At 39.7% G+C, this 15,699-nt stretch overlaps 2 protein-coding genes across 3 annotated transcripts in view; both read right to left on the reverse strand.

The window, feature by feature from the left end:
* trmt61b (tRNA methyltransferase 61B) overlaps positions 1–15,699 on the reverse strand; it is a 54,911-nt gene that overhangs the window by 29,056 nt on the left and 10,156 nt on the right. The window lies entirely within an intron of this gene.
* Positions 7,801–15,312, reverse strand: LOC103154308 (uncharacterized protein C2orf71-like). 2 transcript variants are annotated; one of them, XM_016662412.1, is made up of 5 exons: positions 15,187–15,312; positions 15,050–15,099; positions 13,873–14,703; positions 9,229–13,798; positions 7,801–8,401 (listed from the first exon to the last, which is right to left on the reverse strand). In XM_016662412.1, exons 4-5 carry the CDS (start codon positions 12,513–12,515, stop codon positions 8,278–8,280), a joined length of 3,411 nt encoding a protein of 1,136 aa, XP_016517898.1. In that variant the 5' UTR covers positions 12,516–13,798; positions 13,873–14,703; positions 15,050–15,099; positions 15,187–15,312; the 3' UTR covers positions 7,801–8,277. The 2 variants fall into 2 exon arrangements, with proteins under 2 accessions (XP_016517898.1, XP_016517899.1); XM_016662413.1 differs by having other exon boundaries at positions 15,050–15,108.

Genomic DNA, 15,699 nt, shown 5'->3' on the forward strand with positions numbered 1-15,699 from the left:
TTTAGCTGCAAGCTTTAAATGATTGTACTGCAGATATTGCAATAAAACATAAATATAAACAGACTCCTGGGTCCATACCTGTTTTAACAAGTAACAAACTGTGGATGCATCATTATTTTTTAACAGGCTGCATATTTACTGTTTCTCCATGGCAAAGTTTCTTTGTTTGTTGTTGTTGTTTTTTTTGTTTTTTTTAATTTGGGGCAGAGGGTGTTAATTCGATTGCCTAAGATACACTGTTGTGTCATTAAGTTTATTTTTAAATCTACACTCTTATTAATGTTTTTAATTTTAAAAAAAAAGTTCTAATGCATGAGAGGAGATGAGGTGGAGGTGAAATGGCGATATGTATATACATATATGTTGTTGTTTTTTTTAACAATGTCTCTATGTTAGTGTGAACGAGCCCCAAACAGGATTTAGATTATACCCCAGTACAGTGCGCTCGTTTTGGCAGACAAAGCCTTGAATCGTCACTCCTTGACAAGGAAACCAAAATATTAATTTACTTACCCACCTAACCTAGGGGATCCATTGTGCTAAATTCATAAAAAAAAAATTAAAAAATCCCAATTAAATGTATTTCTAACTCCTTTGCTACCCCATCATTATTCCCAGTTTTTGTAAGTAATAAACTAAACCTTGGCCATGTCCTTCATCAATAGAGAATCTCACCTCACCCTAAAATGAATAAAGCTTTGAAGCACAGACATTTCTTGACACAGAGAAGACAGAGGTTTTACACAGGATTCCGATCAGTACAGAACAAGAGGAACAGGGATGAGCTGGATTTTAATCTTGGCTCCTTTAATAGGCTGGGGGCACCAAATGTTTAAAAGACGTCTTTAAAGAGCTTTGTCCGGGGCGCAGAATAGGTAGGTAGTTGCTCGTAGTGGCACGTACTAATTTGCTGGAGGGTTCTAAAGATGGTATCGTGGGAGATTTTCTCAACCTGAGTAATTATAAGTGGATTGCAGGAAACGGGAACTGCATGCTAATCAGCTTCCAAACCATTTTTCACAACAAATTAAACCGTTGTTCTAGTGAACTGATTAGTTTCCTTCAAGAAAATAAACCATGTGACGATACGCATAAAAATGTGCTCATGTTCAATATTTTTTTAATAAACATCAGTGCTGTTCATTATTATGACTAAATCCAAATGGATATATTTGTTGTTCATTTTTCTTCTCACTCAATAATATTTGATGTGTATTTCAATAAATACCACACACTGGTCCACGGGGAGAAGCTTAGCAAGCAAACAAGCGTATCACAGAAATGCCTCGTATTTTTACAAGCCCATCTTGATGTTTGCTTTCATGCTGCCTTTCCTCCTCCCTCTCTTCTTTATAGATCCCCACAGATCTGCAGTCTCCACAAAATGAGGTGGGCTTTCCCTTCTGTTTCCCACCTGCACGTCTAGATCCAAGGCATGGCCGTTATTCCGAGCATGCACCATGCCTGGTGGGAAATGGCGACGTTGCCAAAATGATGGATGGAAAAATAAAGGGAGATGAAAAACAATTCCATAGAGAGTGGTTAAGGTGCCGTGTGGAAGTGCCGGAGTTACAAGGAACGGTGCAGGAAGTCAATTTTAATTAAAAGTTTCTGTCAAGTCAGGGGACTTGATTGTAGCGTGGAGAGGGCAGATCAGTGGCCATCAAAGAATAGCGAAATATTCAGGTACATAAAACAATAGGGCGCATGTGACAATTTTCTCTGCTAGACTGATTTGGAATTTGGATAATAATTGTCTTTAAACTGATTATCAAAATCCAACATTACCTCATGCTAACTTGATTATAAAGCAAACATCATATACTATTTTACTATACTATTTTTTGTACATTTATCAAAGTTTCTCAATGCAGATAATTACTTTTAGATCAAATTTTTTATTGTTTTTAGTCGTGCCTCTCAAACAGGAAGTAAGAACCATATATGGAAGAAGCTGTGCTAACAATCTACAAATGAAGTTAAGATGGTACCTTAGATTTGGGAGCTGGGCCACGCCTCAGCCACACCTCTGATTACCCAGCAGTCCACTTACACCCAATTCACCCATCCTTTACTGTCATATCCTTCCAACCCCACCCTCACTTACTCTTTCACTTCAATCTCTGTCACCGCTTCACCCTCATTCCTTTAAACTTGCCAGCTTCAGTCTTCATCTTTTTCCATTCCTCTTCATTCCAGGTTTTGTCTGGGAGTCCTAAGTTGACTCAGGAACAGTCCAGTTCCTGAAGACTGCATCCACATGCCGAGTCTCCTTCTCCCAAGCCTTCATCAGCATTACTTATCCGTTGATCAAACTGTCCTGTGCATCTGCTTTAACTGGATTGGAAGGCAGTACTGAAACATTAATTCCCTTTGGCATTGTCTTCCAATGCTTTTAAAACAGGCAACTAGACAGTAGTGTGAATAGGATTATGAAGTCCAAAATAGCTGAATAATGCAATAATCTTGTTTTAAATGTGTTTTAAGTTGATTAAAAATGTGAATATTCCTTGTCTTCCGAGAGTTCTTGAGAAAATCTTTGCAAGTCTTCAGGCACGTGTTATAAAAATGTAGAGCATTGGAGTTCCCTGTGGGTTTTCAACATGCACAACACTTCATTAGGGAGGTTATGGTCATTATTTATGTCAGGAGCTGCATGTTGGACCCAATTTTGAATCATGTTTTAATGTGACAGCAGTGGATTCATGAAGAAGGGCAGTGGGGCTAGACTGGTAAGAATTTTAAGTAAAACAGCAACCCATTATAGCAGTGGCATTACATTAGCAAGATGTAATCATTAGGTACATTTCTGCATCTTGACATGGTCTGATAAGCTTTTGCCATGGTGTGGCAGAGGAAATTTTGTGGCTCAATGGTAAAATGAGTCCGCCGAAGAGACGTGTGATGTGGCAAATAGAAAAACCAGAGATTTAAGGGCCACAAAAATCAAAGAAGCAACCTGATTGCCCGAAACATTGAACGAGGATTTCTAAATTGGGCCATGTAATGTGAAGACACCCCAAGAACTGTCAGGCAACCTGATCTGCAATAGATTTCCTGTAAATTTTTTGTACTACTGCCAAACACGAGGGCATCTTGTTCTTTGTGGCACATTTCAAACAGTTAATTAGCTCCTCAGCAAGAGCTTTCGTGTATATCCAAGTGTAAACTTTGGTGCACATAGCTGATGCTGTGTAATGTGTCAAGTCCTCACATTTAAGTCCATCACTGCCATGAGAAAACCTCTCCAGAGGCTAGAAAGCGGCTTTGAGCAGCAGGTACAGGAAATTTCAGTCAAAGAATTTGATTCCTATTTACCTAAAGACAGTCTGCTGTGAAATTTAGGCTTATCTTCCCCCAACCCTCACTGACTGATCGTTTCTGTTGGAAAAGTCCTCTACCAGCACTGGTGTTATGCCACCAGATAAGGTCCTCCATCAGTCACATCAACCCCCGAGACATTGTGACATTTGCTGGGATGAACAGTGTCGCAGCTGCTTACCTGACCTTTCACAAAGGCTCCTTCAACACTGCGTCAGATTGAATGCAGAGTTACCCTCGACTGCATTTCTGCCTTGACCGCAATTTAAAGCTCAATCCAGACTCCCCGAATGAAGGGTGTGATGATGCTGTAGGTCTAAAAAAAAAAAAATGTGTCTCAGAAGGCACACACCTGTCACCCCAAAGAGGATTGACTGAAAGTGTTACAAAGGATTGGACATTTTGTATTACCTCTGGAGCATGTTAATCTTTATATCATGTCAGATTGAAATTTTCTCGTTAAAGAAGAAGAAGGAGAAAATGATCGAATATGGACTCCGGGAGATAATCACAAACCTTTAAAACGTGTAATGACCCCAAGGTAAGAATGCCTTTGCCAACACTGCCACCCAGTGCGCAGAAGAGTAGGTGCACTTACTCTTTCTGCCATCCAACTTCTCAGTGGCAGACCTAAAGACTAAAAATATTGCTTCTTCCCCAACAATTACCTATGTGAGTATAATGGCAGACATGTAAAGGTAGAAGAAACAATCTGTGTTTACATTAAATGTAAGGAATCAATCCATCCTTACGTGCCCCACTACTTTCCATTCCACAGTTGACAAACCTTGAATGCTGATGTCATTATTAGGATGCAGTGCACACCAACACCATGCAGGGATCCCAGCTTTCAAGCAGCTAGAAAACTCCACACTTACACACTCACACTCTGAGCTAATTGCTTGGTCTGCATTTCAGACGACACACCATTCGTTTTGAAGGATCCGTCTTCTTGTCGTTCTTAAAGATACATTGTTCATATGTTGCTTCTTTGTTCTCCCCCCCTCTGAATACCAATGGCCATGACCTCCTTGTCCTTTCAAGTTTTTCCTTTTTATATCCACTGATGCTCGTTATCGCGCAAGCCAGCTGATTGAAACCGTTGCCGTTAATCATCAGATTTCATCCAATCATCACTTTGACGCTCAAGTAATCTGAAAATTCAGGCTGTCATGTCATTGCACATCTCTGATTGTGCTATCTATATGCAAATGATGTGTGAAATGGGATGGCGACTCAGTGCTACATCAGGCTTTTGTTGGAGAATCTGTGCGTAAAAAAACAAATCCATGTAACAAGGCTTCTTATGTAAAAATGCATTTTGATATATATTTTTTTATTTCCAGCCTCCTTAAACAAATAACTAAGACATGAGGTGTCATGTGAACAACGTGGCTTTAAACAAAGGAGAAATTACTTTCAGATTTCCAAGGCTAAGACAAACAAAACAAAATGAGTAAATGTAATGTCTGTTTCAAGTCACTTAATTCCTTTTGATTTATTTAAATATTACAATGTCACAACAAATCGTCTTCTTAGGAAGTAGTATTAAAACAGCTCCAGTTCTAATCTAATGTCATTAAATCAGATTTTGAGACTGTCAGATGGTTTTATGTCAGCCAAGATAATACAATTCCTTATCAGTTCATTTAAATTAAATTAAATTAAATTATATTAAAATTAGTAACAAACAATGTAAATAAATCAATAAAAAGTGAATAGTTTTATTTAGATGGTTCAGTCTCCATTTTTGAGACAGTGAGAGGCAACAGTAGAAAGGAACAACTTATTAGAAGGAAGAAACTTCCAGTTGCATTAGACTTAAGATGAGTCTCCATCTGTCTCTCAACCCGCTATCTGAGCCGACTGTGCATGCAGAATAATAATCCTCTTATGCAAGTGGATATTTTCGGTCATAGTAGAGTTGCTAACAGCTACAACAGATTTCAGAGATTTGAAAATAACATCATTGGAGTATCGACCACAGACTACAGACTTTATTTCATCCTTATTCTCAAGTACTTCCATTCATCCATCCAAGCATCCACATTTTTAATGGTATGGTTGCGGGATATACTATTAAAGTATGATCACTGTAGAACCAACTGACAGATCTATAGTAAGGTTGTGTAAGCTTTAAAAAAAACTCTAAGAATGACTCAGAGAATTTGATTAAGTAAAATGTTATTTTGACTTTAAAATATGTAGGCAACTTGTGTCAGATATCTCAGACTTTTGCCTCTTAAGCTCTAAAGCCCTTGAAATTTATGAACAAAAATGAATAAAACTCTATGTTCTGCCATAAATCAACAAATTCAACAGTCAGGACTTTGTAAAAGTATTGAGTTTGCTCATTGTACAACTCCAAGGAGTCAGAGAATATGCTGCAAATGTATATGTTTTAACTTTTGTTAAGCTTAAGTTTTAAAAGAAAAAAAAACAGTTTAATACCCTATAAAGCTGTGCTGTAAAAGAAAAACCTGCCTGTATTGGATGTCAGGCAGAATGCCAAAAATCCCATCAGACTCTGGTGATGCTCATGCTTCCTCTTTTTAGTTGTGTTTTCTAAATCTCTACATCTGATTTAGTCCCGTCCGGCCGGAGCTCACCTTTAGGTTACGCCTATTTGACACAAATAGCTATCAGATAGCAATATCAGGAAACAACCATGTCCAGACCAACATTGGGAACTCGGTGGGTATGATAAGAGGCCTCTGTGGCAGCCAGCAGGTCATGTTTTTCCCTCTTCCCCACTGAACCGGAGCATTCAGCTCCTCTGAGCCAGCGGAGGAGTCCAGTTGTGTAAAGATGGAACTCTGTGGGTTTATTGAGTTTACGTTGGTCTTAGATGTTGTGTGATGAACAGAGTTTGAGACTAGGTCTGCAAGATGGGAGAAGCTTTTTGAAAGAGTTAGTTCAGCTCACTTTTACAACAATAGCTATTTCTTAGGGACTCTCTATTGACTGTGCATGCTGGTTTTACACAGCTCTACTGTATTGTACATAAATTTAAAGTCAATCAAAGTTTATTGACATTTCGCATCCAGAAATAGATTTTTTTTCCATGCATTTCTTTCTAGTAGTTGAAGTGATAAACGATTTTAATGTAACCTTTAAAATACATTTTCTGCATCAGTTTTCTTCTGATTGGACCCATGTGGTTGAGTCCAGTGAGAGTGGCTCAGTACTACGTTACAAGAGAAATGTATTATTTTTCCAAAATTAACATCCTTGTTCATCTGCAGTTTCATAAAGAGCATCTCTTTGGTTGAAATTCAACTAAAATGCATTGAGAATGGAATAAAAAGATAACTAATTACGGTTGTAGCAATACACACAGTCTATGATATTGTGCTTTGCTGGTAAAAAAAAAAAAAAATTCAAATTAGACAAAAAAGAGTGGCGAAATGATTACCCTGGTACTCATCTACAGGCCTGTTTGATCTGTTAAAACGTGGCTCAGCTGTGGCAAACTGAGAAACGCTCTTTCAGCGTGAACCCAACCTGCAATTATGTTAGCATAATAATGCTACCGCCACTGAATATTATGCCAAGAATGGAATTTCTTCTGCCATTTTTTGCATCCCTGAGATGCTTTCAACATATACTCAGCCTTGGGTTTATTTCTCCCTGAAAAGCACAATAAAAGATGTCCTCTGATTGTTCAGTTTACTGTGGAAACTGTTTCCATTTCAAGGAACAGAGAACATGATCAATATGATATCCACGAGGGGACAGAGCTGGAGTTCTCCAATTATATGGTTTTCACAGCAAGTTTCTTCCGCTTCCCTTTGGGAAAACAATCACACTTTGCACTTGGCAGAAATTAAATCACACGTCTATTTTTGTGCCACTTTAGGAAGACAGAGGATATCCTCAGGGAAAGATTGCACTTTTATATTTGAATGTGTTTTCTGCAGGACAAAAAGGTTATCTTCAAACGCCCTCAAATGCAAATGTCCATCTATGTGAAATTGATCAGGATCTAACTACTGTAACTACTCTAGAAAAATAAGTCTGAAAGGCTGGAAAATTCAACTGTTTAAAAGGTCAGTCCTCAATGTACAAATAGCCATTATTTAAGACACACAGAGATTACTCGTTTATCTGCATTTTACCCGCTGAAGTCTTTCCTTGCAACTCCACCTGATAGGAAAATGGCTTCAGTGCAGAACAGAATACGTGATAGGAGCAATTTGAAAGTTGGCAAACTACTAGGAGAGACCTGCTGCTGGACAGCAGTTAAGTATAGCTTTATTGGATTAAGCACTATTGGTCATGGAAACAACGGCACACGTAATGGCTTTGTTTTTTGTTTTGTTTTTTATTCATAACAATTACAAAGACATAGTAAAAATGACAGACTGAAAAAATTATGAATGCTTTTTAAAGAAAATTAAATAAATTTTGCATCACTTTACAGAAAATTACAGCATGGACAACAAAAAAAACTAAAAACAAATCACAAAAGCAAAATATCAAAAAGTAACGACTATGATTTTTTTAAGTTGTCCCTCTTCATAAAAAAATGATGTACTTCAATTTAATTGATGATGTAAATGTTTAGCAATTAGTTTTCTACCACCAGTTTTGACCACACTTGTCTCAAATTGAATGAGCAGAATTTGTTTTCTTTAATTTGTTAAATGTTATCTATAAAAAAACTGTTCATAATCCTGATCAGACTTGTCCAGCAGATGCTTTATCATAATCTTCTATAACTAACAAACGAGTCATAAATTTTGTAAACATAAAAACCAAAAACAGCACAATAACAGTTAACAGTAACACACCTTAATGAGAAATAAGCCAAGTACAGAGTATCTGGAGGTGTGTTACATGCCATAGTGGATGGAATTAGCTCCTCTTCTCTTCCAAGTGAAATAAACAAGACAATTTTAAATCCACGGTAATGCTTGCTAATCTATAATCCCACAGCCTTGGTGTTGGCTCTGTTTAGCTCCTGTGTAAGGCCTGTCCGACAACACACAGATCCGGGTGTGATGTAGAGCGTGGCGTTGTCCTGAGGTCTGACTGGCTACCCCATAATTCACGGTGCCTGGCTGGATTGTCATCTAGCCTGTTAAAATGAAAGTAAAATTTACTTTAGGGGTAAGCGTAGCATGCCTGGAGGGCTCAAGAGGGCTGTTAACAGAAATCATCCTTTAAATTAAACAAATGCTGTCAGGTCACATTGTGCAGAAGGAAAACAACCCTTATCTAATCAGAAACTGTTTCTGAGCCTGGTGGTCTTGCTCTGGATCCTCCTCTGCCTACTTCCAACGGACAAACCACTGTTATGTTCACCAACATAAAACTTAGCAAAGGATCAATTTCCATTTGGATCATAAGGATAATTTTGTACCATTTCTGCCAGTGAGTTGATTAAAAATAACAGAGAATTGGACTTCATCTCTAATAAAGTAATTCAAAAAGGTTGCTCAAAAGTCAAAGTGATTTTTAGGTCTTGTGTTTGGTCTTTGATGTCCAATAGGCTTCAAATACTGTTGATGTGCCCCACAGGCTTTGAGACCTAACACATTCATTTGTTCTGCAATTATCCCTTTTCCTTTTGTTTCTTCAAGTCTCAAAATCCAGTCCATGAGGGCCAGTGTCCGACAACGGTTAGCCATCTCTTTGCTTCATCACACCTGGCTTCAGTAACTCATTAGCCGAGCTCTGTAGAGCTTGACTGCGTAATAATGAGACAGTCTTGCCATTGAATTAAAGTGTGTAGGGGAAGACTTAAAGTGTGTAGGGGAAAAGACACATCTAAAAGTTGCAGGAGTCTGGCCCTCTAGCACTGTAGTTTGAGACCACTGTTTTAATTCAAAGGCAACATTTTGAAAGACCTTCGGAAAGCATGACTATTTTGTTGAAGGATTTAGAAAAATAAATAAATCTTACCCCTTTGTACATATTGCTGGCTCACTTCCACAAGTTTCAGCCACTGAGGTCCCTTGGAATCGGGAAGTCATGCTTAGACTTGGCCTTCTGTCTGACTGGCTACGTCGAACAAATGGTCGTGGTCCTTGTACAGACACAGGGAACCTTCCGCGACTCCCCCAACAACTGGAAAGAACTGAAACTCTGTTCGAAGTCCATGCTTGAGGTGGTTGGACAACTGAACAAGGCTGGGCCTCAAACATGGATGGAGAGACTGGGCAGAAGACCGAACGAGCATTACTGAACATCTGTGCACTTGATTCTTCAGTGCTGTTCTTCCTTGACCATTTCTGTACCTTTGGTGAGGCTGGTGGAGATGGTGCTTTGAAAGGGTAGGAAGTGCTAGAGTTCTGGTTTGCAACAGGTGGGCTGGGAAGTCTCCGTTGAAGTGCTGGTGGTGTAGGAGGTGTCTTGTTAACAGGGGAGCTATTTGTTGAAGGTATTGTAACTTCCTTTTTTGAACCAAGGGGGCTGGGAAGTCTTCTATGCAAACTACTTGGGGTAGAGGGAGTGGAAGGTAACATCCGGCCTTTAGAGACAGGCGGCGTGCCAACTGGTTGGCTACTGGCAATTGAAGAAGGAGGCACGATAGTTGCACTGGTATTAGATTGAGGCACTGAAATTTTGCCATTATGCTGTACATTAGGTGATTCTCCTTGGGGTTTTGAGGTTGCTTCCCTACTAATCGAGGAGCTCTCCGAGTTCGAGTCGGAAGATCGTCGTGTGTGTAAGGTCTTTCTAGTTTGATGGTTTGAAGATTCTGTCTCCATTCCAACGTGCTGACTGACTTTTGAAAAAGCAGGTGTACCTTGAAAAACAATCTTCGTTGACTGTGGTATGCCTCCTTTGCTTGGTAACACTGTGACAGTCTGAACTGAAGCTCTAAGTCGTTGGGATACAGCAGGCCTTTTTAGCACAGGTGACTTTCCCACTTTTGTAGACCCATCTCCTGCTGCAGTCGATCCAATTGGAGCACTTTCAAAAGAAGTGTCCATTAGTACTTCCAGAGGAGGTGGAGGAAGATTGTCGAGATCAAAATAATCATTTTTTTCAGATGTTGTGGACTCAGGTCTACAGCTGGTCACTCCCGTACTAAGAACTGCTTCCACATTTCCTAAACCAGGTAGGATGGGAACACCACACTTCTGTACCCCTTTCAAAGGCCCAAGAACTGTAGGAGTTTCTCTTACCTCTATACCCTGGCTGAAAGTGTCAATCAGCTTTTTGACTGAATTCCTGCCCCTGTGAAAGCCAGATGACAGTTGTGGTGATAAAGGAGGGCTAGGTGGAGGAGTGGCTTTTATATGACACTTGGATTCTGTTTTTTCTTCCTTTTTATCTTTGTCAACATCAGAGATGATTTCTTTTTTGTTGCTGTACTTTAAGAGACGTGTTTTGTCTTTAGGTGATTGGCTATTATTGTTTTTACCTTGTGGAGGCTGTTTTCGATTTATTGCTGGAGACTGAGCTGGTGAATTTCCTTGAGTTTGTTTAAATGTAACTGACTTTGAGTTTCCTCCCACTTTGGTTTTACTCATCCTTTGTAATCTCTGGTTTAAAGCATTCTGAGTCCTTTCTAATTCAAACAGAGTTGGATCTTCACCTTTACTCCGCAATGATTCTGCTGACCTGGAACGTTGACCCCTGGCAACTGGGTTCTTTTTTATTTCTGTTCTCCGAACAGCTGTTGCTGTTTGAGGCCTCCTTGGAGATTGCACCTCCTCATCTGTCCAATCTTGTCTGGTGGTCTTTGGAGTGCCTGCTACTTTTGCTTTGGCACCAGTGTTCTGCTTTTGTACAAACCGTATTCTATCACTTACAGCATTTTTCATTTTGAGAGTCATTTCTACATTTTGAGGATTTTCTATGCGTTTTCTCGGTATGCGGAGTGGAGGCGTTGCTGAACTCATGGGTGAAGAATTAGATCGTCTCGGGAATGATACTTTTCCTTCCTTAACACCTCTATCTCCTTCCTCTTCATCATTGTTGTCATCTTCACCATCATCTAAGGAGGCCGAGCCTAACAGTGAATCTCTTTGGTCATTAGGCACCATGGTACACGTAGAATCAAGTGAATTGAGTGAAGTGAGAGAAAAACTTGGACTCATTTGAGTCCCATATTTTTCTATCGATGCTCCAGTGATGTTTGTAGCAGTGTACTCCGTAGGACTGAGTGGAGTTCTGTTTGTCCCACTGGACCCACAACTCTCACGTCTATGATGCTTTTCACATCCATTAATGGATTCATTCTCAGCCCCGATACCACTGTCCTCACTAAACAGAGCTGAATCCTCTCCTCCAGGCTTGCGCAGGGAGGCCATTTCTATTTGGGTTAGGAGTCGCATCATCCTGGCCTCCAAAGTGCGTTTGATTTTCAGTTTCTCTTCTAAAAGTTCTGACACTGAGGCAAAGTAATCCACTGCTTCTTCCAAAGCAGAGTCTCCAATCCCACAAACAGTCCGGCTCACATTCCTCATCCTCTGAGTGGTGTACTGAAGAAGCTGCTGCAACAAATCTGGTGGCGAGTCTGAGCTAGTCGGACCAGACGTCCGCTGCGAAGAAGATGAGAGATTTTTCTTTTGGCTTGGCCAAGCAAGATGTTCTCCATTTGCTTTCAAAACCTGTTCCCCCTCCTCTGTCATTTCTTCCAGTCCCTGAATTATTTCCTCATAGCGCAAAGCCATGAAGGCTATCATTGTCTGCACAGCAATCTGAGTTTGGGTGGCTTCTTCCATGAGCTCAAGTACAGAATCATATTTGTTTATACTGGGATTCAAAAAGGCATATGCAGCTTGATGAGCCTTTACCAAAGGTTCTGGAAAGTCTACTTTTTGATCTGTAGATATCTTTTCCTGGTCTTTCCTTCTGGGACCTTTAGTACCTTTGGCTGATTTCTTTGGTTTCTTGTTAGACTTTTTATCAGCCAACTCCTCCTTGTCAATGTTTTTATCCTTTCTTAGCGGCAGTGTGACTTTTTCTGTTGCTGTACTCTCACCTCTATCAATGTTCTTTACCTCTGTGTTCACTTCTTCAGTGGCATATCTCTTTTTTTGTGGTGTCATTTGTGCTTCTTTCTGAAGTACCTGGACATGTGGAGATTCCTTGTTCCCCTTTGCTTCTCCTTTTGCCTTGTTCTTCTGTCCGTCTTCATCTATCTTGTTTTCTTGAGGCACTGCAGGTAACATTCTTTCCCTCCTCATGGCACCCAAACTGCCCAAATTGGTACCTTTGGAGGGTGAGCAGCCCATTTTTTGTCTTGAAAATACAAGATGACTATGTTTTCTCACAGAGCAATTGCAAGAGAAATAAAAATCCAACCAAGACTCTTATCCACCAGCTGTATCAGTCATTTTCAGATGGCTGAGGCTGTACAGAATAACACAATCCCTTTCAACAAGGCGTTTGTCAAAACAAAAAGCAGATAAATCCATTTCAAAAATTGCTTCTACCCGTTACAAATACAGAAAATAAATCCACAGACTTGTGGTCATATTAAAATTTGTCTGTAGCCTGCAGTGAAATGCGTCCCTCTGAACCTTCTGGAGGACAAGCAGCTGAAAGGATTAGTAGGGCTTTCAGTGAACTCCTCCGCATTAACATATGGCACGTTAAACCAAATAAAACTCACCTACTTGTAAGAACATAAGCTCATTTGTGTAATAGGGGCTGGCCCACGATGGCTTTTTATAGCCTGCAAAACAATATTGTAGTTTTTGCTCCTCACTGAAAAGGAAAAGCGATTCATTTTCAGCAGGCATTCAAAAACATCTTTAGTTGTATTCTCAGTTATACATTTACATGTAAAGCTTCAATTTTACTAGAATTTTTTTTTTTTTTTTTAATGGAGCATTCAGCTTGGAGAGTGAAGAATTTATACAAGGCATAAGCCTTGTATAAATTCTCATTTTGTCTTTCACATTTCCCCAATCATACAGCATTTTAAGTAGTTTTCATTGTGGGCTCCTTCCTCTTTTACAACCATACAAAAATCATATTAGTCCAGTCAAGTGCTGACTAAGGCAAAGAAAAGTGTAATTGACTCAGACCTAAAAACAGTTAAAGTAATCTCCGTAAAATTTCAATAGAAATCTTTATTTTAACCCATTGAATGGCTTAGCAAACATTCCAGATCACTACAGCCCAGTCAGAACCAAACATGAAGCAGCATTCAAGTGCACCAATCTCAGTTCAGAAAATGAACCCATCGGGTCTTCAAAAAATAAAAAATTCAAACACCCACTACCTATTGGTTCAGCAGTAGCCCTTCAATGGTCAGTTTGACAAATCCTGTACTCTGGTCTTTCCTGAGAGCCAGTGAAGTGTCTGAAGCAGTCTGTTCTATCATAGATTAAAGAGTCAACACAAACCAGCTGAGTCAGTTTCATCATGAAGTCCCTTTTTGTCTTACAGATGCTACAATATGTTAAATGATAAAGATAGGAGTCGAGCCAGTTTTAAGTTTTCCCAGCAGTTTTATTCAGCTCTTTGTCCACATCTAAAGAGTTCCAGATAGCCAGATGAAAAGTCCACCCTGAAAGACAAGACGGGATAATGGGTACAGATGGCAACTTGTGTTCCAGCAGTAAACACTCAATTTTGCCTTACCAAAAAGACAATCTGCCTTCTAAAAGTCAGTTTCTGGAACATCTTGTTGCTGCATTGTGTCAGTTTCAGGCTCTGAAAAATAGTCATTGCTGGAGTACTGATTGTCAGAAAGGAGGTCTCTTGCTCTGTGATGGCCTCTGTTTGACTGCATGAGGCGAGATGGCGGGTACACAGAAGGCTTCATGCCCACTGGCACCTCAGTAGTCATCCAGGCCTGTGCAAGGGGCATTTCACGAAATTTCATTAAATTATTTCCAATGAGAAACCGTTCAGGATCCAATATTGAAGGCTGCCACGGCAAGTAGCCATAAGCAGGTGGAGGGCCCATCCCATAGGGAGCAGATACAGACAGCCGGCGGTCATATGCTTGGAGAGGTGAACCACTCATGCCATAAGCATAACTGTAATGAGGGGACCCAGCAGTACCATAACTGTAGCCATAAGGAAGAGATGCTGCATGGATACCACCATAATTATAAGGAAATCCCCTAAAGCTAGCACCATAAGTATATGGATGAGTTTCAGGGCTGGGATATACAGCTTCATGGAATGGTCCAAACCAGGGATTGGACAATGGATACAAGCCTCCAGGACTTGAAACAGTCAGTGGTTGCATTGAGAAGGCAGGTGACTCCTCTGCACGCGATGGAGGGCCAACATAAAAGGCTCTTGGTGGTAAAGTATCTGGGGCACTAGTACTGCTGGAGTCAGTGGTCTCAACAGGAGCTTCAATACTGGAGTTTGACTCAGTTCCAACAGATGAGGATGCAAACTTAGAGTCTGGAATTGCTGAAGATTCAGAACTCAAGGAAGTTGCTTTATTGCCATGATCTGGTGAGAGAGAGAGAAAGTTACACAAAAGTGGTCAGTTGTGTCAAGTCTCACAAGTTGCATGAATCTAAGCTGCTAGGAAATGAGTGGCAGTTGTTAGGCACCATGTTGTCTGTATGGAGCCAATAAAGGTTCAATTTAGATTGTTCTTGTCACCAGCACTGTGAAGAGTCAGTTCATATTTCTCAAAACATCTTTTACATAACTAGCAGTTTTTATTTGTCTTTACACCTTGCCTATTGCAACTAAAACCCAAAAGAACACTGGCAGTTTGAATTGAAAAAAATTAAGTTTGATGCCAAGTCCAATAGTGTCCATACTTTCAGGGTTTAAGATTTTGACTCACCAGTAGGAAAACAATTTCCAAGGCAAAAAAGCAGGCTGATCCATAACACCCTGCAAAACCTTCACATTAGAACCAACACTGAGACTCATTTTACTTTAATAAGTTAGTCATCACACCAATCCACTTTAGTAACAAACCTTAAAAGGCCTCCCAGGAACATAGTTGCCCCCTAAAGAATAGTTCAGCTACAGAGAGTGACCCTCAGAGAAAAGAGAACGCTCTTAAACAGAAGGCTTTGCAGTCATTGTGCTTATTGGAGACACCTGTAGCACACTGAGCAGGTGCAGTGGTTCTTTTATTGGCCTAAGGGAATTTATGCAAGTGAAAGACAATCAGGTTTTCATTTAGTAAATGACAATGTTTGTGGTATTTACTAATGAATGAATAAAATGTCTTCTATGTAGTCAGCAAAAATCTACTCATAGTAGAAGTCAAAAAGGATATTTCAACATATGAATATGAATATACTAAGGATACACATAAGACACATTTGAACAACAGCACTGTTGATTATGGTATAAATTAAAATTAGTTAATGTATGTTTTCTGGTTGTCAAAAAAATAGATAAAACAACTTTTAGCTTGATTTTATTTAAAGACTGAGTCACTGAGGCATGTAGTTAATAAGGGGCATTTAAGACTAATTTTGA

This window comes from Poecilia formosa, unplaced genomic scaffold (genome assembly GCF_000485575.1).
Source record: "Poecilia formosa unplaced genomic scaffold, Poecilia_formosa-5.1.2 Scaffold8, whole genome shotgun sequence".
Classification (NCBI taxonomy): Eukaryota; Metazoa; Chordata; class Actinopteri; order Cyprinodontiformes; family Poeciliidae; genus Poecilia; species Poecilia formosa.

Bases quoted from the DNA above. Each gene is read 5' to 3' on its own strand.
- LOC103154308 (XM_016662412.1), bottom strand. From the start codon at position 12,515: ATGGGCTGCTCACCCTCCAAAGGTACCAATTTGGGCAGTTTGGGTGCC. The intron at 8,402-9,228 runs GTAAGATTTATT...TCATTTTAACAG, and splicing joins CCAGCAATATGTACAAAGGG to GCTAGATGACAATCCAGCCA.